At 37.1% G+C, this 23465-nt stretch overlaps 1 protein-coding gene across 2 annotated transcripts in view; it reads right to left on the bottom strand.

Annotated features, from left to right (window-relative positions):
* INVS (inversin) overlaps positions 1 to 23465 on the bottom strand; it is a 92737-nt gene that overhangs the window by 67707 nt on the left and 1565 nt on the right. For both annotated transcript variants that reach the window (XM_050331056.1, XM_050331063.1), the window contains exons 2-3: positions 20518 to 20687; positions 14214 to 14380 (exon numbers count right to left, since the gene is read on the bottom strand). In XM_050331056.1, coding sequence (XP_050187013.1) covers positions 14214 to 14380; positions 20518 to 20623 — 273 coding nt within the window. In that variant the 5' untranslated portion in view covers positions 20624 to 20687. The remainder of the gene's footprint in view (positions 1 to 14213; positions 14381 to 20517; positions 20688 to 23465) is intronic.

Raw genomic sequence — 23465 nt, 5'->3', positions numbered from 1 at the left:
TATTTTCAGCACAGAACACACAGTAGAAAGAGACACAAAGCCAAATGGAGGAAAACAGGAGAGTTAGCAGAACAAGAAGTGGAACAGAGATGCAGAGAAGTGAAATTACGTCATGCTTGAAAATGAGAGGGTTTAGTTTGCACAATGAAAATAAATCAATTCAGTTAATGAAAATAGCTGTGACATTGCTGGAGGAAAAGAGAAAGAAAACACCACTAATAGTGATGTTTGAGATAGACAAATTAGGGGAGAAAATGGGGAAACCACAGATCACTGCCATGGCAAGAAAGTTCCCTGGGAAACAATACAGAGCAAGGATTTTAGTGGTGAGAATTTTAGTAGCAAGTGCAGGTAAAGCTCTGGAAATGAAGATACCGAATTAATCACGCTTTTTATCACAATGAAAAAAACATAAGACAGAACTTTGTAAAAAGGATTTTTGCAGAAGAATGGATAGATTTTCAATAAGCTAGAAAAATAATTTTAAAAACCTCTACTAATAAACAGGCCTGGGCTTATTTCATCACAATGTGTCTACAGAGCAGACTACAACACAGTGTAGAAATACTAGGTCAGCTTCATGGATACTGAAGCCAACCAGGCCACAGCAGCATAATCCCTCTCCTGTAGCTCAGCAATCTCAGCCCTCTTCAACACTCTTAAAGCTGCAAGAGCAGGCTATAATGTCAGTTCTTCATCTGCCCTTCCTGTAGCTCACACCAGAAGGTTAAATGTGCTTAAATAAGATTACACAGACTCAAGAGTAAATATCAAGATCATAAAGTCAAAGTTGGGGAAGTAATGAAATAAAACAGAGAAAAATGAGTCAGGAGGACTGGATTATGAGAAAATAAATGACAGAGGTACAATAGCTGTCAGATAACTAATTGCAAACCCAAAATTATTCAACATAATGAATCCAGACTCTCACACAAAGATGAGTAGGTAGTCAATCTCAAAGCAGAGAAAAACATGGTTTCTGTCACATAAGCCACTGAAACGTGATAATGGACAATCTGTTCAAGAGTTCTGCTTACATCACTGTTCTAACCTGCAAAGATAAACCCAAGATTAAGGATAGGGTTGCCACTATTTACAGCAGACCACCAGCAAGAACAACGTTGTGAGTCCAAAGAATCATCAATAAGTGCTGTAGAAGAGAGAGCAGAAGCAGGGAAATCAATCCAAACTGAAACACCGAGAGTAAAAGCACTAGTTCAGAATAAATGATCAAACACAGAAAAAAACCAAAAAAACTATGAGATTTAAAGTATCTACAATCCAGGGGAAAAAAAAAAAAGAAGAAGAAAAATACAAAATTGTCTTTTCTTTATATAGCTGATATAAAACAAAAAGCTTTTTCCCCACTCTAAAAACCTTGCTGTTTCAAGGTCATCAACAATTAAGGATGCTAGGTCCTGGTAAGAGTGGCCAGTACATGGATAACTATGGCCAAGTACTATAGATCTGAGGGAAAATGTGTTATTTAGAGAAAGGGAACACTGGTAGGGTTACAGTTAAGACTTTGAAAAGACTGACAAAATAAAATGACAAATAGAAAAACCAATTTTTTAGTACTGCTAATATCTTAAAAAAATATATTGGTACTATCAGACTGACAAATCTTTACAACAAAATAGTAAAATAAAATATTTGGTTTCCTTACAGCTTCTACTAATTGAGTCCTTCCATTGGTGGATATTTTCCTCTCTCATGTCATAACCTTTTGCATTTATATTCCCCACCTGAGTAGTTAACTGGCTTTTTCTCAAGACATAAAACCACTCTGATTTGGTATAACACTGCCAAATCTGTTTCACACAAATTCTGCCTGTCTCAGAGAGAAAGCGAGACAGTGCACATCACACATCCTCATTAATTAGTAAGATATATAATTAAACAAGAAAGGGTTAAAGCGTATGTTGGCCTATTCCACTTTTCTATTACTTTTTAAAAAGCTTTCATATGTCTTCTTCCTTGTTTCTGAAAGCTAACCATTCCTTCTTCCTTTCAGGAAGGCTGACATTTGACAGCTTAACATAGCTGACAGGGTTACCCAACAGCTCACCCTCCCTATTCTCAATCCAATTAGACCTCTAATCCTCCAGATGAAAGGCCCAACTACTCACGTTCCTCATGACAACGACAGCTATTGATTATTTGTCACTACAGCTAACACCTTCTCTGTCGAGGCCACTCTGACAGAAGCAAACCTACCAAATTAGACAGCACTTTATCTGCCCTGGAGGCCAAATGGCACAACAAGTAAAGGCTAATAAATGGTATAAAAATGAACAAATCATAACATTATGACAGGTTGATCGTTGCCAGCAGCTTCACAGCTCAAGCTTGATGCTCTGTTAGACCTGTTCCTTCTCTTTTCTCTTCCACTCGTGCACCAACTTTGACTGAATTAAAGGCCAGAACAATTAAGGCATTTGACCAGCAAAGATAAGCTAGGATAGAAGTATCATCAAGGGACACAAATGTCAATAGCAGACTACCGTTTGTCAATAAAAACATTCCAGAGATGCAAATGCTCATGACTCTGCTCTCCACTAGGCTGTACTGACTCCCTTTGTACAGAGCTCTTCTCAAGCCCAGGCAGAAACTCTGGGAAAATTAACCCCAGAAAACCAAGCCTGAGCTGGGAAACATGAGGTAAGGATTTGCATCACTGAAAAAGGACTCCCAGTACTGAGCTATGACAGAGATGTTAATGTTGTTATTCCATTTAATAAGCACAATTGCTTCTTTCTTTTTGCAGATTGATATAATCCAGGACTGTGTAATTTGAATTTATCACTACAAATTTGCTTCAGTTGTTTCTCGAGAAAAAAAATCCTGTTCCTAGGACAATATCCAGTATCTAGTGACAGAGGACCTTGCAAGTCACATCACTCTGAGGCAAACTGAAAAGCAGCAACAACATTTATTATTCTTAGAGCGGTACTATCCAAAACCAGAAACAAGATAAGAGGTACAGTTCCTAAACTGAGGCTGTTTATTACAGAAATGACAGAAGAGAACACTAAAAAAACCCACCAAAATAAAACATCACAACCATAGGAACTTTGTTAAGATCAGGTAATCAAAAGAATAATGCGACTAAGAATACACAAGTTATTTAAATAGTTATAAAGCAATTAGCACTGCCCTGCCATAATTAATGAGCTGATTTCTCAACTATGGCAAAAGGAATATATTTTCCAGCAAGGAATTCCTACACTTCTGAAATTACTTACTAACAAAAAAATAATACCAAATCAAATTACACGAAAACTTAAATTAAGCAGTTTTAGTTAAAGACATAAAACATGAGTATCTCCTATTCTACTTAGGAAAAATCTACCCTTTAACTGAGGAAAATGTTCTTATGCAAAATATAGGTTGCACAGATAAAGGAAACTACATGCAAGTGCAACATAATATTATCTTTAAAAACATTTACACTGTAAAAAGATTTATTTAGTAAAAAAAAAAAAACAAAACCAAAAACTCGAATCGTGTAGCATTTGCCCTTAGATTGTTTTAAGTTCTTAGGCTTACAAGATACATTTGGGGTTGAACATATATTTCTTAATCGTTCCAATCAGACACAGATGATTAAAGACTTTAAAGATGAGCATTCCAGTACAGTATTATCACAAATACAGATATTTAAATGAGCAGTTTGGCAAACTACTACTGCCTGAAGAAAAACTGAATCTACAGGATACTTGTTTAAGTTTGGTCTCTCAAAACTCAAGCAAACTGGTAAATAGAAGCTGAAAAAGTACATAACATTTCTATTACTATTCTGCTCTAAAATGTACTCCAAATACAATAATTCACTACAAAGAGGAGACAAATATTGTAATTTTCAAATAACATAATTCAGTAGATATTCATATTTACAGTGATAAAAACACGCTTTTAATAGCCTTCTGTCTTTTCCAAAAGGAGACCAGTTCAGAATTCCTAATGTTAAGCCTCACAGAAGCACCTATGCTGAAGATCTAAACAGGTGCATCCAATGCGCAGGCTGGAAGGTGTAAAGACCTTCCCCGGATCTTCGCTCGCGAAGACTGGCCATTATATATAAACAGGTGCACTTGGCCTGGCCCAACCCTTCATACCAGGGAAGACAGAGCAAACTCATTCTGAACTCTTAGTCATGTAAAGGCATTTATGCCTGCACTGCTGACTGCTGACGGTGAGTCCAGTGTTCTTGAGAGCTGTTTAGGTTTTCCAGGATTAAAAACTCCCTTACTGTTTATATTACAAACTCCCTGCTTGTCCTAGGTTATACTCACTGCTATGGTCTGTTCTTATTTAGCAGATTCTCATTCTTTTTAACACATACCTTGATTAAAGAGAAATGAAATACCTATAACCCTGAGATGAGCTCAGTTGGTCACAGTACGGTGCTAATAAACACCAGGGTTGTGGGTTTGATCCCTGCATGGACCATTCACTTAAGAGATGGCAGACTTGGTGATCCTTGTGGGTCCCTTCCAACTCAGAATATTCTGTGATACATAATTCTGTGATATAATCATTTTCCCAATTTGGTATTACCAAGCTCATTATTCTCATTTGGGGTTTTTTTCTCCTTTTTTTTGTTTGAAGAGCTTTTATTTAAAACAAAACAAAACAAAAAAAACCAACCAACAGTGTTATGATAGAGCTCTAGCTGGTGCCAAAGAGTGAAGAAATATTACTGTTCTGAATGTCTAATCATATCAGCAAAATCTGTAAAAGTCTTTAAGATTTAGACTTACCAACCCAGTAAGTTGTCTACCCTGTTATTATTCCTGAGTTTTCTTCTGCAAGACTTATTTATAGCATTAGGGTTATGATCACTATTCTTGGTAAGTGAGAATCTTTTCCACTATTACAGGTCAGAATCAGAAATTATATACCACTATATTTTTCAAGTTGTGTTTCAGATGTGCCTCTCTGAGAATCATATCTGAACTTCCCTTACACAGAGCTAATCCATTCATCTTCACAAAAACCTTAAATCTATTTATTCTTTGTTCTACTTTTAAATCAGGTTTGCAAACCTCACAACTAAAACAAAATCCTGTAAAATACAGATGCCACAATGACGGCTGCCAGTCATCAACTGCCCCAGGCAACTGGAGATCAACACTTCTTCATGTCAAAGAGCAGGCATTACACTTATTCCATTCCTTTCCATGCAAATATACTCTACTGTGTAGTATCTAAGGAGGCTACAAACACTTCTGTTGCAAACCCTCTCTTTAAACAACCCCATCCTCCCTCAGCTTTTGCTTCTACTATTCTAAATGGGCAAAAATACTATTTTGCTATTACGAATGGAAGTAGGTAGAAGCATTCTGTCTACAGCAGACTATATAGCAAACCTGACAGATATTTATAGAATAATGCATTTTAGTGGCTCAGCCAGCTTTATTTGTTTTCTTTCACAATCCAATCCTAGTCAAAGACAATAACAAATGCTATATTTTTTGGTTAGCCATGCTTTAATTCCTTTGATGCGTAAAATGTCTGCTGGAAAGCAGCTATAGTTAGGGAGGCAGCCACAAATTGCAAGCAACATTTTCAGACATGTTTTATTAGAGTAAGTTAATTTAGTAACCAACAGTTACTAAAATAATTTAAAAGTCAATTCTACAAGTGCTATAGGCTATAGACATTCATACTATGTTTATCAGTGAACTCTGTATAGAGGCAAAGTTTGATCTTTAGCTACTCTGAAATTCTGATCTTGAAGTCAAAAGAACTGCTTTGGCATGTAAATTTTTGCATAACCTTGTCTTAATATGTGATTTCGTGCTAACATAAAACCAGTTAGAAATCAGATTCAGATGTCTTAGTATCTGCTGAACCCGACATGTAGAACAGTATTTCCACAGTTCTATCTTCTGCAGAATTTTAACCCACAGTTTGACAGTAGATAGACAATTGCTGAATCCCTTACGATTCCAGAGACTTAATACTTAGTGAGGAACCAACAATATGAATGTTCTCGCCTTGTTACAAGGCATAATAAAGTGTGTAAGATGAAAATATATTGCCTGAATATATGAGAATCACATATTGGTCCTGCAAAGTAGTGCCCAAATTAAGCTCTCTGTGCCAAACAGTTGTCAAGCTTTCTTTTTCAATGATGCTGCTCCATAATGTAACTGACTTGGAAAGTCTTCCCTCTCCTTCACATCTGGGATGCACTAATGAATCAAGATGCAGAATTTCTGCAGTTGAAGAATATACAAGACAGTGTTCTGACTCTTCTCATAATATCTGGTGTTGCTTGATTTCCCAGAAACTTTTCGGGCCAATAATTTCTCTCTTTAGCTACATGCAAGAGAATTTATCTAACACTGACCTCCACAAGATGCTTCCATCATGTAGCATTTCTTATGTACAATCATGTTCCAAGCCACCCTGAACATTTCATTGGGGAAATTTAAGATGTTTTGGAGCTACATTGCAGTGCTGAGTTTCATAAGAGGAGACTAATACTTTGATTTTAAGATCACAAATGGAAGTATTAATGAAATCTAAAGAACATACAGAAGCAGAATTAGGAGAGACATATGAGACCCTGAAAAAGAGTCACACCTGCTACTTATCACACACACTAAAAAACAACTTCCAAGGCTTCCCTTCCTTCCTGAACTCAGACAGGATGCTGCTACATTCTTACCTAAGGTTTTGAGAATATTTTTCATTTTCTCAGCGTTCATTTAGGAAATTCCAGCCTCGCAAATTCTCTGCTTTATTATTCTTTCTCAGCAGTGACAGCACAACTTTCTCAGGGACTATACTGTGAATCAGATCTCTATAGTGACGTGAATTCTTTCTTAAACTTTTCCTGTAGCTATTTTTCAACCATTTCAATAGGACTTACAGCACAGACCTATGGTAGTATCAAGACAAGCAATATCAAAAAGCATTTAGGAGCATGAGGACTTGTGCTAAACAGGCAGAAAATTAATTGTTATTTTGTAGAGTTCATTCTCTGTCAACTCACTGACCAGTTAGCAGTTCCACAGTTGTGAAAAGGGGTCAGAGGAAGGCCATGGATGGGACTAACCCTTTGGTAGCTAGATCAGGTTATCTGTAACGCAACATACAAATCACATGCAAGGAGCTGTGCCTTCTGCCCTTGAGCAACCTCAGGCTGCATTCACTAGAGAAAACTCTTTGTTCAGGAAAGTAAAGAAAACATTTTTATCATGGCTACTGTCAGTACTGTAATTGAACATTAATGTAAAAAAATAATGTAAAAAAAAAAATCACTTCTTCTGGCTGGTTGGAAAACATTCCTATTTCACACCTTGGTTTGTTCAGATTTTTCATATTTAATCAAATTGTATGTTCACAAGAAAGTCACAGAACGAATATAAAGCTCATTCACATTTCATGAAACCACATGCATAGAATTAATATTACTCATTATGAGCTCTCACTTAAGGGGGAACGTCACAAAAGGTCATTGGCCTGAGGGACAAAAGAACATGAACTGACCACCATTGTGTCTGAAAGGTACCCTGATTATTTATTTTCATTATATAGATTGGGAAAGAAAGTTAGAAGCACGTGTGCTCTTGTATGCAGACTGAATAAACCTTATGAAATATTTGAGAAACCACAGGTCTGGGAAATACATCTTGAAAAAGGTAGCGAGGGAAAAATGCATAAGCTTGCTCCCAGGCAAGATAATTCAAGAAGTTTTAATACAAACATCTTTTCCTTGCTCAAGAAAGGGGAAATAACATTCTGGTTTTGGGGCTCTTGGACTATCCTGATTGTACTCATTAGATAAGACTTGGGAATAAACTTTCATGAAATAAATGAACTAAAGACTACCTTCTGTTTCTAATTTTCTACCATGTCTTACACCTGCCACAGCCTGTCTTTTCTTATTTTCCCCTTTACCTTCATGGTTACCGGTGAGTATACAGGAACTATCATTTTTTCTAGTTTAAGAAAAACTGAAGATAATTTAAAATATACTCTCCTACTTTACACAGAATTTCTAACTGCATCATGGTTAGGAACTGTGCAACTGTTATTCATCAACAACCATGTCAGCAAATAAAAAATATAAGTGACACAATATTTAATGCACCTAATGTCACATTTTCCCATTGGGGTTGTAGTAATCTTCCTGAAGCCAACATTAATATCTTCCTGACAGTTAGGCATCCTGATAGATTATTTAAAGTGCATATTATTAGAATCCAACAAAAAAAAATCCATAATTTTTCCTTCTGTCCTTATTAACACTTCAGGTATTCAGAGAGATTCAGGTGAATTACACCCCAAAGTAAACAGATGGCAAGTGACTAACCTCTGTGAGAAATTCTGAAGGAAGCAGGCCTGCTTCTTTTCCCCCTTAAATTAAACTGGAGTTACTTAATGAAGGATAAATGACAAAGCATACACAGGTCATTTGGGTATGTAGAAACATTTCCATTCACAAGTATCACATGTGGGTGTTCAAACAAGTTGCAATTCAACATTACAAGCAAATTGTTACCAGAATGCTTACAAGTGGAAATGAACGCCTATTGTTACACTGTAATCCCAGTACTTATATCTGTCCACAGCATGTTTATTTCACAATAATTGTTTAAACAACCTGTACCCATATAGTACTGCAACTCCTCAGGGTGAAATCACTGGCAAATTATGTTAATGATTCTACTTCTGTTGCAATCAGTCACTATTTCAGCTCCCAGTAAATTACATCTGTATTCAGGCAGTCACAACCATCCTCTGAAACTCCCATGGCAACCTTCACAGGGCACTCCTGCAATAATTTGTATAATTTTCTGGTGGGTTTGGATTTTTGGGGTGGTTTTAGTTTGATTGCTTTTTAATTTAAATTTTCTGAAGTTAATTGCTTGACCTCTCCTTCTTGTGTTTTCTTTTTTTTTTTTTTTTTTTTTTTAAGGGTGTCCAAATTGCTCGGGAGACCTGTCCACTTGAAAAGAGAGACTAAAACATTGGAACAGAAGAAAATCCAAAAAGAAAAGGCAAGTAGCTTCATTTACATACACGGCCTTCTGCCTACAAAGACAGAAGCATCTCCATCAAAAGGCTGATGACAGAAAATCATGTCAAGGACAACTGGAAAATGATGAGTTGCTAAAAAATGTATGCCTTGGGTGAGATTAATTTGTCAAAATTTAGACAATGAAAAAGTGAAAACCTACATCAGTAAGATGCCTAAAAGGAAGGATAAGTAAGTCAGTGTGCCCTAAGGTACTCAGCTCTACTTTAGGGTGAATGGACTGCACCATCAAGTGCATTAATTTTAAGTTATCTACATGACCAGCTTAGATGTACATGTCTGCAATGTAAATTTTCAGTTACCTGAGTGTATTTTCAGCCCATCATCTCATATTGCATTGTGCTATATTTTGAGTATTTTCCATCAAGAGGAAATTTGTTACATTTAAGAAAACACTTCAGCTTTCTAGCTCTGTATGCATATTTGAAATCTTTTTTTTACACCAACAGATGTGTAAAGCTTAAAAGCTGTAATACAAAAGATGCTTATCACTAAACAGAAAACTCATCATTAAGAACATAATTATTAGCATTAAGCAACAACTCAAAGGTTATCATATTAATGCATAACCACAGATTGTTTTTCAAAAACCATTGCTATTTCAAGCCAAAATTTCTATTGACAGACAGAATTTCTGACCACAGTTCATTACTTTCAAAGAAAGGTGCGAGAACATTTAGGCTTAAAAAGGTTGAAATGGACCCATAAGTGAGGGAATATCCTAAGCTTTACTTCTTGTAAATAGCCCAGAATGTCACTAACGAAGTCTGAGACAGAGAGATTATAAGAACTTTTTGTTGAGATGAGAACAGATGAGAACTTGACAACTTTTCAAGTAACTACTGCTTTGTAGACATGCTCCAGTGACAAAAGTCATTTGAGTGAAGCATGGCAAGACAAGGATGACACAGCAAGTTTGTGTTTCCTTGACTTAAGTTTCCTCATTAACCGGTAAATATGACCTGGTTATTAAAACTGCACTAGAGAGGGGTACTGAAACCATCAGATTGCCTTCACTTTTTACCTGTGTTGAAAGCCCTGGAACTGAAAGAACATTAATAGCACAGGTCAGTCTGCCTAGCCGTGCTATCAGAAATATTTTTGGTAGAGAATACAGGAATATTCAGGAGGAGTTACCACACAAAGTAACAATTTAAGTAACAACACCTTAACAACCTAAAGTAAGAACATAACTACTTAAAAAACAGCTAGAGAGGTGCTATAAGGAAAAGATTAGGGATTAAAGAACTACAGTGAGACTGTTATGTCAGATAGTGGTTTGTATGACCATATGGGTAGTGCTGAAATCTTTACCTATAATTTAGGAAGAACCTCGTATTATCAGAAAATAAGAATTTGCTTTTTAAACACTGGATGTGATTGTTAGCATTTTGAAGGACTGGAAGAAATGCTTTTACAACATAAACTCCTTATGCAAACAGTAATAACAAACATAACGGAAGCAAAACTGTCTGCTGTTCTTCAGAAAATAGTTAGAAGTATAACACTTGCACTGAGGTGGAAATTAAAATATAACGGAGAGATGGTACGTACACACGTGTTTACACACACTCACAAAGTTTTGTAACTCCCACAGGTGTGGTCAGAAGCCAGTTATGCAAGTGTTAATGGAATGATGTTACAGTTAAGTCCTATCCAACCAGAAATCCATCCTAGAGAAGAAAGGCAATTGGAGTTCTATCTAATTCATTTTACTTAATAGTGATGATTTATGACTGAATTTAGGCCAATGTCACATTTCTGAATGTTTGTTCTATTAGAGGGATCAAAAATACCCACAAGCTATTTTACTAGGACTTAAAGACATGAACTGACAGTTCTTTTACAGTGAATTCTCCTGACAGAAAAATGGCAATTGTTTCATCTCACCCTGCAGAGAATGAAACCAATTTTTCCTATGATAAACAGGATTACTAATGGGAGAGACACCATCTTGAATCCAAATACACAAATGAAGATATTCAGCTTCCTTCAGTTCAAGATGCCTAAATCACTGTTTCTGTTTGGCATTAGAAGAGCATCTTCTCACAAAGTCTTTGTCTCCAAGACAGTTCTGTGGCTCCCAAAGACAGCAGAGACCATTTTTTGTCAAATCAACTGCAAGACTGTTTCAGAGGAACAAGTGCAAAGGGACATGCAAAGGGAGCCTGTAGAATGATGATCTAAACAGTTTCAAATATTCCAGCAATAAACTCTAGCCCTCAGGATGTGTGTCTGCTGCGGTCTGATGAGTAAGCTATTCCAAAGGCCCTCCCAAGAGACAGCAAAAAATGACAAAAGTAACCATAGTATCTAGAGAGGAAAGTTCTGACTCAGGAAACTTTACTTCATTTTACCTCTATCTGCTTTATTTAACAACATCTGTGGGGAAAGGAGTATCATCTCTTTCCTGTCCTCTTCGCCAGTTGCATGTAAAGGCCTGTAAATCTTAACTTCTGTCTCCAAAGAAAAGGAAAAATAGGATGCAAGGTAAGTGTAATTTAGGAATCTGAATCTCCAAGAACTGTCCTTCTAAACAACTCACGCTTGTGACTACAAATTAATGAACTTCTTTTATAAAGTCATGTGAATCTGTTTTTGATGAAGTGACAGTGACTGACCAACAAGCTTGAACACAACAAAATCTATACAGTGGCTCCTGTAAACGCACAGATTCATGATTAACCAACACTGACAAAACAACTTGGAAATGAGCGTTCTCAGCATGTTTCTTTTTCTATCTGAAAGTCAACTTTCAATATTGGTTACTGAGGAACTTTTCTTTTACTTGGGGGAAAAAAATAGAATATAAACTAATACTATCAGTGAGAAATAAGAATATAAAATGTTATTTAAACAGCCAAAACTTCATGAAACATGAAGTTGTTTTGAATTTTAACTTTATGTATCTTTAAGAACGCATTCATGACAGAAATGTGGATCTTAAAATGTTAATATGGAAAGACTAAAGACAAAATTTTACATACATTAGATGTTAATTTTGTAAGCTGACATCAATAGCAAGTAACTGCTCAGAAGACACAGAATGCAATTTTAAAGGACAGCTAAGTGAGGCAAATGAAAAGCAGCTGCAAGGGCTGTTTCCTGACCATTTTATGGCCCCCAGCACTACGATGCTACAAGCGCTTACCTGACTATGGGGTGAATCACATCTACCCACTACATTACACAGGAAGTGTGTGGCTACATAAAATCTACTACTAAAACAGCATGTACCTACTTTTTCATCTGCACTGTCAACTGAAAACACATCTAAGAAGGGTCCAAGTATCCCATGGTACAAACGGCACCTTCAGGATTGCAGCAAGGCATAAAGGAAATGGAGAGCACATTGTTTTTACATGCTAAAATGCATCTTAAAAATGTGGGGAAAAATCGTAATTTTTAAGATTAAGTTTTTATGATTAAAATGTTCATGTGTCTATCACATCATAAAATCAAAAAGCCCATATGAACACCAGGCAAGTATAGTAGGTTACAGCAATTCCTTAAGTCTCTGATATTGTCATGTTTACAAAACACCTATCTTTGAAACAACACCGGTGAGCTGGTCACTTAGAAACACAAAGTTAACCGTGGTACACTGGAAACAAGGTTATGATGATGACTGAAATATTTCATCAGGGTGTAGTGGTATGTAACCAAGTAGATTTGCCTATTTCAAGCCAACTACAACCTACTGTAGCTAATAATGATGTCAGTCAAGTAATGTTGCGCATTACTATACACATTTCAAGAATGCATTCAAGTCAGTTTTTAATAGTTAACATTTTTCCCTAAGGAATTTGTAAACTTAAAATATTAGATGAACTCTTCATTTCTCAATAACGGATGCAGTAACACAGACCACACAGTCCCTATGGACTCCCATGCAAGTGTACCTGGAGAATATCACCTTACTATTATCTTCCCAAGTGTTTCTCTAGTTAATTGCTCCTTTATGATTATGAACAGGTGACAAGATATTATAAATCAAAATGGTTTGCTATGAAAATCATGGTAGGCACTCTAACTGGTACCAAACAACACAGCTTACATAGCAAAAACAACTTTAATTTTTGAGCAGTTACAAACATACTTAAAAAAGTAAAATAGTAAATAAAAGCCTGTTCTTTTCAGTTTGAATTTTTAACCTTCTCTGTGTAGTCTTTTTTACAGTTTATGAACTCAAATGTCTTGGTTAGCTAGACAACTCACGCTCCCTCTTTTTTTTTTATCTTCTCCTATGACTGTGGACACTTCCCCTAGCCCTAAACAAACTCAAAATTTCTTGCAGCTCTGAAGCTGTGCTTTAAATTACATTTTATTTTATTGTTGAATACTTCTTCAGTGGAAAAATGTAACTGAAGAGTGTTATAGACTGAGACTGTAGAAGGAAAAGTAGACAGTAATGTATTTCCCTCCTGGACCTGAAAATGATTTGGTGTTCTATATCCTGAGATATGACATATCCATATCCTGAGCATATACAAATTCTCAAATATAACACTAATAATTAACAGTCTTTGGCCTTATGTCCACTGAATTAATGGTCACATACTAAGGACTATCACAGTGTACAATATTTAGTCTTTACTCAGAACTGGCTATCCCAAAACAGACAACAACTATTTTTCCTAGAAAGTACAAATTCTTATAACAGCAATGCCTTATACTGTCTCTGCAGACAGCTATAAATACACTGAGTAAAATCACTAAAAAATAAAAAATAACCCTCCAGAGATTTACAACATGTGAAGAACTGACTGCAACCCCTATTCCCGGTCCCTCTGCATTGCTGGTTGGGGGATGACGTAGAGAATTCAGAAGTGAAGTTAAGCCCTGGAAGAAGGAAGGAGAGTGGGGAAGATGCTTTTAAGATTTGGGTTTATATCTCATTATGCTGCTCTGATTTGATGGGTAAGAAATTAAATTCATTTTACCCAAGTTTGATTTGCCCATGGCAGTAACTGGGGAGGGATTTCTCCCTGCCCTTACCTCAGTTTTTTGTTATATTTTCTCTCCCCTGTTCAGCTAAGGAGGGGAGTGACAGAGTGGCTTTGGTGGGTACCTGGTGTCCAGCCAGGGTCAACCCACCTCATACTGACTGTGAAAGCTGTAACTTTAAACACTGGCTGAGCACTTGTAAGGAAATTACCTTTTGTGCAGCAAGATGGAGAGCAGTTCTCCGGCTACGATCAGCTCTATTAACATCAGCTCCAGCCTTCAGCAGTGCCTCTGCACAGTCCAGCCTGTCAGCCAATACACAGTACATAAGCGGAGTTCTTCCAAACTGGTCCTCTTTATCTTTCAGCTCAGAGTTTCCTAAAAGACAAAACCAAACCAAAAGCTCGCTTCAAACAGTTAAGGCTATTAGTATCTAACTAAAAGTAACGCTTTTTTATTTAAAAAGGTAGCCTATTATAACATGATTAGGAGATATCTCATTATAATACAACCAGGGTGAACAAAACAATGGAGTGTATGACAAACTCAGAGTTACTGACATTTACAGAGCACTTCAAAATGTATTTACAGAAGAAAGTACATTCAGAAAACATTAGTGCCGTAAGCACACCTACTACCAGTAACATTCTGCAGTGGCATAATTATAAAAAATTTTTGAATAATTACACAGATCTTGGCTGCAAAGATTAGTTTAAAAAATACCGACAGCACATAAACCAAACCTTCTGAAAACTGTAAACATTGTCACTAAAAGAAGCTTTGAAGCCTACTCACAGCAATGTTTATTTTAAAAGCATAAACGTCAATATTACATCAATACCATTATTTACTTTAGAGTGCCTTACAATATGGAAATTACTAAAATACTTCACAAGCTTTCTTGAAATGATAAGGTTAGTAGGCAGTAATTAAGCTGAATAAGAAGTCTGACATCCTATTAAAAAAAAAAAAAAAAAATCAGACCACTCTTTTGATTCACAGTCAAAAAGATTCCAAAAGAGCCACTTTCATTATAAAGTTTCATATTTCTATCGAGTCACTACATAAAGACCAGCACCTTTAACTTCATGTGTAACAACTACCCTATGCATCCTGACCTTCCAGATCTGCCATGTAGCAATGTTGTCTACTATTACTCAAGTAACAATGAATTTTACAGGTTAGTTTTTCTTTTTAATTATTCCTTTGTCCGCATGACCGCTGATGCTTCCAAAGCACTCCAGAAGTGCATACTTCTTTACAGACACAGTCTTTGCTCTCCCCCAGCATTTTATACTTATCTACACATCTAGTAATTGTATTCTTAATTATCATTTCTATTGATTCACCCAGCAGAAGAATCGAGCAGATTAAGTATGAATCAAGGGGACTATCAAGAATTAAAATTCATCCCCTACCAATCAAGCCTCTAACAGAAAACCACTGTTAAGTAGGATACTGCCAGTTACAACGATCATCTACTCACTCACTCCATTTCTCCGTTCCTAAAATCTGGAGTGAGTACCATATCAATCTCACGATTCATTCTACAACACTTTCTCTTGCATTGAAATTGTGATTTGCATTGAGAAAATTCTTTTTACTCTGCACAAAGCGGTTTAAGAACATTTCTGAACTCCTCTGTGACGTAGATATAGAAAAATCTTTTTTGTTCTTTACCCATTGCCTTGTCTTCTGTGACTGTCACTTCACCTTGACAATCCACTAGTTTCACTAGTTTTATAACTAATTTTCATGCCTCTAGCAAATTACTTAACTAAAAAAAAAAGGAGAACAAAGACTTTTACTGACCTGAATCTACCTTCCTCAGACATAGGCTGTTTTTCGAACACCTTCTTGCTTTTTAATATCCACCTTCACACTGCTTTTTAGCCTGCTCACTTCCCTTTGGCCCTCCTAGACTTTTTCTTTTGTTAAGTGCTTGTGTATTCACTTCACACCACAAACACGGAGTTTGCTCTTCACTCTCATTTTCAGATTCGTCATAGGAAGTGCTTTCATTTTTGTTAATTCCATGATCGTTAGGAAATAATTCAAAATACAACATTGAGTTAAACAGGGGAATCCAAAATTCTTTATTTTCCCTAATTTGTAAAACATTTGCTGGACTTTCATTTCACAGTATTAAAATTTCATTGCAAACGGGATGCAGGTTCAAGATCATTCTTTCTTCTACTATTAGAAAAAAGTATTTTAAAAAGTTATATGTACCTTTTGTGAAGCTGTCTTACACCTCAGTATTTCAGCTAATAATAAGTGCTTTTTCCGTTCAACAGAGCACAGTACAGAAACATGAAAACTGCTTATGACCAACGCTGCAGATACTGAGGTCCAAAGCATAATTTAAAATGTCACTGCTCCCAGCCAACAAGCTAGTTTCTCTAATTAGTAAAGAAAAGTCAGGTCCTCTTCCAGTATTAGTTTGATGCGGTAATTTAGACATCACTAAACCACATTTCACTGCTCAGTGTTAACATAGACTCAATATTGTCTCAAATTTGTTGAACCTGATGGGACTTGCACACTCAAATATATTTTTGAGAGAAATACATTAACATTCCTTTTTCCCAATAAGACACATGCACCTGATTTCTGCCTAGATAATATCGGTTCTCAAATCCGCAATGTGCAAAAACAGTATACATCTCTCTCAAATTCCAGTTCCCTCTCTATTATGTAATGTCAGAGAATATATACAAAAATGTAGAGACTAAAAGAAAGAAATGGGTAAGGTCAAGCCAAGCAAAAAATGGCCTAAAGCTCAACTGCAGCCTAACTAAGCAGAGCAACAAACATCTATTTTCATTTACAGCTCCCAGAAAGTGAAGTAGCTGATGACAAGGAGCTTCCATGACTGTACACAGTCTGAGTGAAAAATGAGCAAGCCCTTCAAAACTTGCTGCCAGTAATCTGCCTAAAGCTCCTGCATTGGTTTTTAAGGTAAAGAAACTATTTTCAGCTAGCAGTAGGTTTTTTCTTGTTTTATTATTCCTTTTGCTTTCAAGACTCTGTAAGGCCCTTAGAACCGTGAAAGTCCTATGGGCATTTCCCTAAAAGGGTATCTCTGCACTCAGGCTAAGGGACAAGACAAGGACTAGGAGCCAGTAAATTATCATTTTCTGCAATCAAGAAAGCCCAGATAGCCTTCAAAACTTTAGGTACATAAAATGTACCTAATTAGCGTACATAAAATGTGCTTCAGCAAAAATAAATTCTCTTCACATACCTGCCTAAGAAAGGAATTTCGTTTGATCCCTCCCTTTCAGAATCAATGTCCTCACCCCACCGGAATATGCATTCCATAAACTTGTTGCCAACTGAGGTCATGAACACCACAGAATCAAGTGGCCCAATTCCAAAATTTAACTCATATTCGTACCTTATCACCTTCTCGCACTCTATGTGAGCAATCGTATCAGAGAAAGGGCAGCAGGACGAGGTGAATTCTGCCTAATTATTAAAAGACAGACCATCTCTTGTCACTTGCAAGAATCTTGCTTTCTGCAATATCTGATTCGAGTTTTACTCAACCTCCCACATTGCAGAACAGGGAAGGGAGAAGCAGAGAGGAGAATCAAACAATAACATGCAGCTGCCTATTTGTAACCCATAATTTAGTTAACATTTACAATGAAACGCCACATCAGAGGTTTAGAAGCATTTGTATGAAAGCAATGCATGATAAGGGGTTTTAGAATGAGGAGTTGGACTGAACAGACACTTCACTATAATGACTATTATAAACATAATTGTGTTCCTATAAACAATTAAAACAATTAGAGGCATCTTCCCAAAACTCTACATAGAAGTGTTAAATGCGAAATGATCCTCCAAACACAAAATTAACTTTTGTTCTCTTTTTGCCTAGGATTAAAATCACACAGATGGGTTTTAATACTGAAGAACTGTTAATTAAAGACATGTTTGGTGTTGTATAAAACATATGAAAGAAAATACTGTGAGCATTCCCCAAAGCCTAAGAAACATACAATTCTAAAACAATGTGATACAGTATGAGATAACTCATGCAATTAGCACACTTTTGTTAGAATATTGGTTATACAATTAACACTTGACATGTACTGTACTTTACAGCATTTAACCCACAGGCTGTTTGGAAAGTCCTGCAATTTCACACCAGCAGTGGTTAACTTTTATCCAAAGCTCCCTTTCTCTAACTAAATTTTCAACTTATCTTTGATTCTGTCTGTGCCTCTTTCTGGCACAGGATGTCAAAAGGAACACAGTGTCCAGAACACCCTGTATTATTTCAAGCACCTGTTCCTTTAATATCCATCCATACTCATAATTCTATGCAAACACAATGCACATGTTTGTATACAGTCACACAGCGCTCCATCAAGCTACAGATGGGAGAAGGAAAAATCGTGAAACAGGTTAGAGGGGCTGCTCTAAGAGATTGCTTAGCCAGCTCTATGACTCTCCTATGTTAACAACTCAATAGGGAAAGCACAAAGAAGAAAGCAGTAGTGAATCTAGGGGTTAAAAAGCCCTCCCTAAAAGAAAAAGAAAGCCAGACTTTAAGTTGCTGCATATACCACTAGCTACGTAACCAAGATGCAAAGCTTGTCTCTGTTAGGAAAATGTTGTTAAGGAATCCAGCATATACAGTACACCAAACACTGAAGTACTGTCCTGAATTAGTTGCTGCTGCTAAGTGCAGTCATGAAATTCAGTGAATAGCACCAATTGCTCAATTTGCTTCTGGCATCAAGTTATACTTCCAACAGTGACTGGTAAACAGCTAAAAATATTACTTTGATGCATTCTTCTTCTGCTAGGCAATACTTTTTACTTTTTTTTGGTCCTGTTCTGGCAAAAGTAAGGTCTGTGTCATATCCTGTCAAAACACAGCAAAGAAGAAAAGCCAAATTTTTCTATTTTAGCAAAGGCTGTAAAGATTCTGCAGTTTTCTCTCCATGTAAAACTAAAACAAAGCACTTTTATTTTGTTGCTGCATGATCATCATTAAAAGAACAGTGATTTCCTTATCTGGTTCTAATGGCTGTTTTGTGGTATATTTGACAAAATGTACCAGCAACGCAATAAAAGTACTTTTTTTTTCCTTTGTGTTTTCAAAAAATACATCTTTTGGCTGTGAGATTAATAAAAACACACCAAAGTTAGCAAAAACTCTTTGTTGCTTCTGATTGTTAGCCAAAATTTGAAAGCTCAGATTTTTTTCCACTTCCACATGCAGGCAGAAGGTTTTTTAACCAAGTATTTAAAGCTACTTCATAGTTGCATCCCACAGATTTCTAGAAGCATCTCCACATCAACTGCTCATCTGCTGTTCATAAAATGTTCTATAAAAGAATGAAGAGATAGCATTAAATGCAAACAGTGTATGTTTGAGCCATGATATGACAAAATAAAGGTGAAGGCCCAACTCCACCAGTGGAGCTTCTATACAGTCAGTTCCCTCAAATTTGTCCATGTTTGAAGCAAATCACTTCTAGTTATCTTTTCAGAAAATTAGATAGACCTTGTAAAGGAGAACCACTTAGTGCTTTCTATACAGCTTAGATGAAGACCCACACAGCTTACTGTCATGTCTTCAACACAGGTTGAAGATACATAAAGAAACTTGACTCCTGGTTTAATGCAATTACCATTAAGTCCTTTACAACCATTAAAACTGACAGCTAATTGCATAAACACAGACTAAGTTTCTTATTATTTCACAGTCCTTTGCCCTTACTGAGCTTAAGGAATAGCATTTTCCAAAAAAGTCTAAGCAAATATAATTTCTACAGTATCAACTGGAATTGCAATTTAATCAGAAACTCTGAAAAACCAAAGTCTTCACCTATCACATGGTAGCCTTCCAAATATATGCAACTGTTTTTGGAACACCAAATATATACTGATTTTGAAAATTCCTAACCTGGAATGTCATACCATTCCTAGAAGGAAAGGCAAAATCCTGGGCTTTTTAATGGAGAGGAATTTTTTTTTACTTCAGATTCAGTAGGACTAGACTCTCTCTTTACCTTTACTTTGTCTTGAGAAATACTGTCAGTCTATCAGAATCAAAGTAATGAAAACAGCTGGCTCATTTTTTTCAGAAATACTGTGCATTGACAAGACTTCTTTAACTATAAGAAATTATCTATAAATACAAGTTTATCAAATCTCCCACAAAAGCAATTCCAAAAATAAGGATTTGCAGCCAAAATATTTTGGCACAAAGCACTTCTCCAGAATTTCAAATTCCCTGAAAGAGGAGTCCTGAATAACTCTTCTAGTTGTATCACTTACCTACTTTCTATTTTACTTCACACAGAAGTACCAGTCAAAGGCAAGAGGTAATAAAAATAAGAAAAATCAGTCATATATTCAGGACTACATTTATTCTAGAAATATACATAGTCATGAAATTAAAACATATCTTAAAGATCAGAGTCGTAAGTCAAACCCAAAAAGCTTCGGTTCTAAAGTAATCCAAATGCATCTACAATGAAAACAATTACCTGCTATTAGCTTTTGAAGGGTACTCTTATCTCCGTTAACAGCAGCAGCATGCACTTCAGATGCTAAGGAGGAACCACTGAAGAGGCAGTTTGCTGAAATATTCATACTCTTTCAAGGTATTACCATAGGTCAGATCTGCACCACCAACATTTTTTGTAGGAATTCAGCTCTAGAAAAAACCCAAAACCACAAAAATAAAACAGAATTAATTTTACAAGGAGTCATTAAAATAGGTCAAACAATGCTAAAAAGAATAAACTGTTCAGTTAAAAACAGAAAAAAACCCAAACATGTTTCTTATCCGTGGATTAAATCTACCTCCAGCCAAAATTCACCAGAAAAAAAAAGCCTACATTAAGAAGACACATATATTGTAGTTTCCTTGTCTTAAACATAAATTTCAGTCAATAAGCTTTGCAAAAGACTGCAGATAGGGTAGTGCTTATCTACAAACCCGACATACTGTTCTTCAGAGTATTGACATGCATGCTTCAATTCAGTACACATTGAAGTCTATTATCAAGTATCAACTTGTTATACTCCTCCAGTATAGAATCACAGAATATCCTGACTTGGAAGTTGGGATCATCAAAGTGCAGCTCCTGGCCCTGCACAGGGACAGCCCCAAGAATCGCACCATGTGCCCAAGAGTGTTGTCCAAATGCTTCTTAAACTCTGTCAAGCTTGGTACTGTGACCACTTCCCTGGGGAGCCTGTTCCAGTGCCCAACCACTCTTTGGATGAAAAACCTTTCTAATATCCAACCTAAACCTCCCCTGACATAACTTCAGGCATTCCCTTGGGTCCTGTCACTGGTCACCAGAGAGATCAGTGCCTGCCCTCACTCTTCCCCTCACAAGAAAGTTGTAGACTGCAAATAGTCTTCTCTTCTCCAGGTTGAACAAACCAAGTGACCTCAACCACTCCTCATATGGCTTCCCCTCAAGTCTCTTCACCATCTTTGTTGCCCTCCTTTGGACGCTAATAGTTTTATGTCTTTCTTATATTGCAGCACACAAAACTGCACACAATATTCAAGGTGAGGCGGCCCCAGTGCAGAGCAGAGCAGGACAATCCCCTCCCTCAACCCGCTGGCAATGCTTTGCCTGATGCCCCCCAGGGTATGGTTGGCCCTCCTGGCTGCCAGGGCACTGCTGACTCACATTCAACTTGTTGTCAACCAGGACCCCCAGCTCCCTTTCCATGGCACTGCTTTCCAGCATCTCATTCTCCAGTCTGTACGTACATCCAGGGTTGCCTCATCCCAGGTGCAGAATCCTACACTTGCCCTTGTTGAACTTCACATGGTTGGTGACTGTCCAGTCCTCTAATTTGTCAAGGTCTCTCTGCAGGGCCTCCCTGCCTTCAAGACAGTCAACAGCTCCTCCCAGAGTGGTATTGTCAGCAAACCTTGTTTAGTATTTCTTTGAGTCTTGCATCCAAGTCCTTAATGAAGATGTTGAAGACCACTGGGCTGAGGATGGAGCCCTGTAGAATCCCACTAGTGACAGGTCACCAGCCTGACCTTACCCCACTCATTATAACCTTTTGCACCTGACCTGCGAGCCAATTGCTCACCAACCTCATGATGTGTTTATCGAGCTGTGTGCTGGACATTTTGTCCAGAAGGATGTACCAGAATGATTTCCAGTACTGAAAGCTTTACTGAAATCCAAATTAAGATTACATGAGCTGGCTCCCCTTGGTCAACTAGGTGGGTTACCTTGTCGTAAAAGGAACTGAAGTTTGACAAGCAGGACTTTCATCTTGTGGATCTGTGCTGGCTGTGACTGACAACTGCATTGTCCTTCAGGTTTTTTTCAATAACTACCAGAATAATCTTCTTCATAATTTTACCAGTCACTGTAGTGAGACTGACAGACCTGTAGTTTCCAGGGTCATCCCTCTTGCACTTCTCGAAAATGGGACAATGTTAGTCAGCACACAGTGAACTGGGATATCTCCAGATTCCCAGGACTGCTCAAAAATCATTGAGAGAGGTTCAATGATAACATCAGCCAACTCTTTGAGGATTCTCAAATGAATCCCATCAGACCTCATAAACTTATAGGGATCCACCTGGAGCAGCAGATCCTGCACAAGTTCAGGATCAACTGGGAGTGCATAATTCTCATTGTCATGGTCCTCCAGCTCAGGGTACTGGGATCCCTTTAGCCTGTCATCAGTGGTGAACACTGAAGTAAAGGAAGCATTAAACATCTCCATCTTGTCTATGTCCCTGTTTGTAAGGTAATCATCCTCATCTTGTAAATGGTTGATCTTATTTTTGTGCTTCCTCTTGCTATCCATGTATTTAGAAAAAACTTGCTTTATTGTCAGCCTAAATTTCTGGCCAGCTTCAACTCCAACTGAGCTCTGGGCACAGAAATTTTCTCCCTACAGTGGCAAGGAGCATCTCTGAATTTCTCTCATGTCACCTGACCTAGCTTCCACTGGGCATACACCTTCTTGTTTTGCCTTAGCTCCAAAAGAAGATCCCTGCTCAGCCAAGCCAGCTTGACAGTCTGCTTGACTTCCACCATCCTGGAATTGCCTGCTCCTGTGCCCTTAGGAGGTGGTGTTTAAAAAGTGAGCAGAACTGATGGACTCCACTACCTTCAAAACCATTTTCCCAGGTGACTTTACTAACTAATTCCTCCATTTTCTTTACATTTTACCTTTTACATTTACAAACAAATAAAATAAAATGATGAAACATTCAGAGGCAGCAGTGAAAAAGTCAGCAAAAATACTGAGGAACTTAGTAAAGCAGCAGAAGCATCCTAATTATATCAACAGTTATTTTTACATAAAACTGACTGCATCCAGAAGAGAATTGATAATGAAAGTTGGTCATAGTTTCCAGATGAAAGGAGCAGCTGCATCTGCATAAAGAGTCAGTAATCATACAGGTGAGAGAAGCAACTCATTATCTCTACAGCAGTTC

Source organism: Myiozetetes cayanensis, unplaced genomic scaffold, assembly GCF_022539395.1.
Source record: "Myiozetetes cayanensis isolate MyiCay16 unplaced genomic scaffold, myiCay2020 scf1, whole genome shotgun sequence".
NCBI classification, from domain to species: Eukaryota; Metazoa; Chordata; class Aves; order Passeriformes; family Tyrannidae; genus Myiozetetes; species Myiozetetes cayanensis.
Note: the sequence above shows the minus strand (reverse complement) of the source record. Positions and strands in the feature narration are given on the sequence as shown.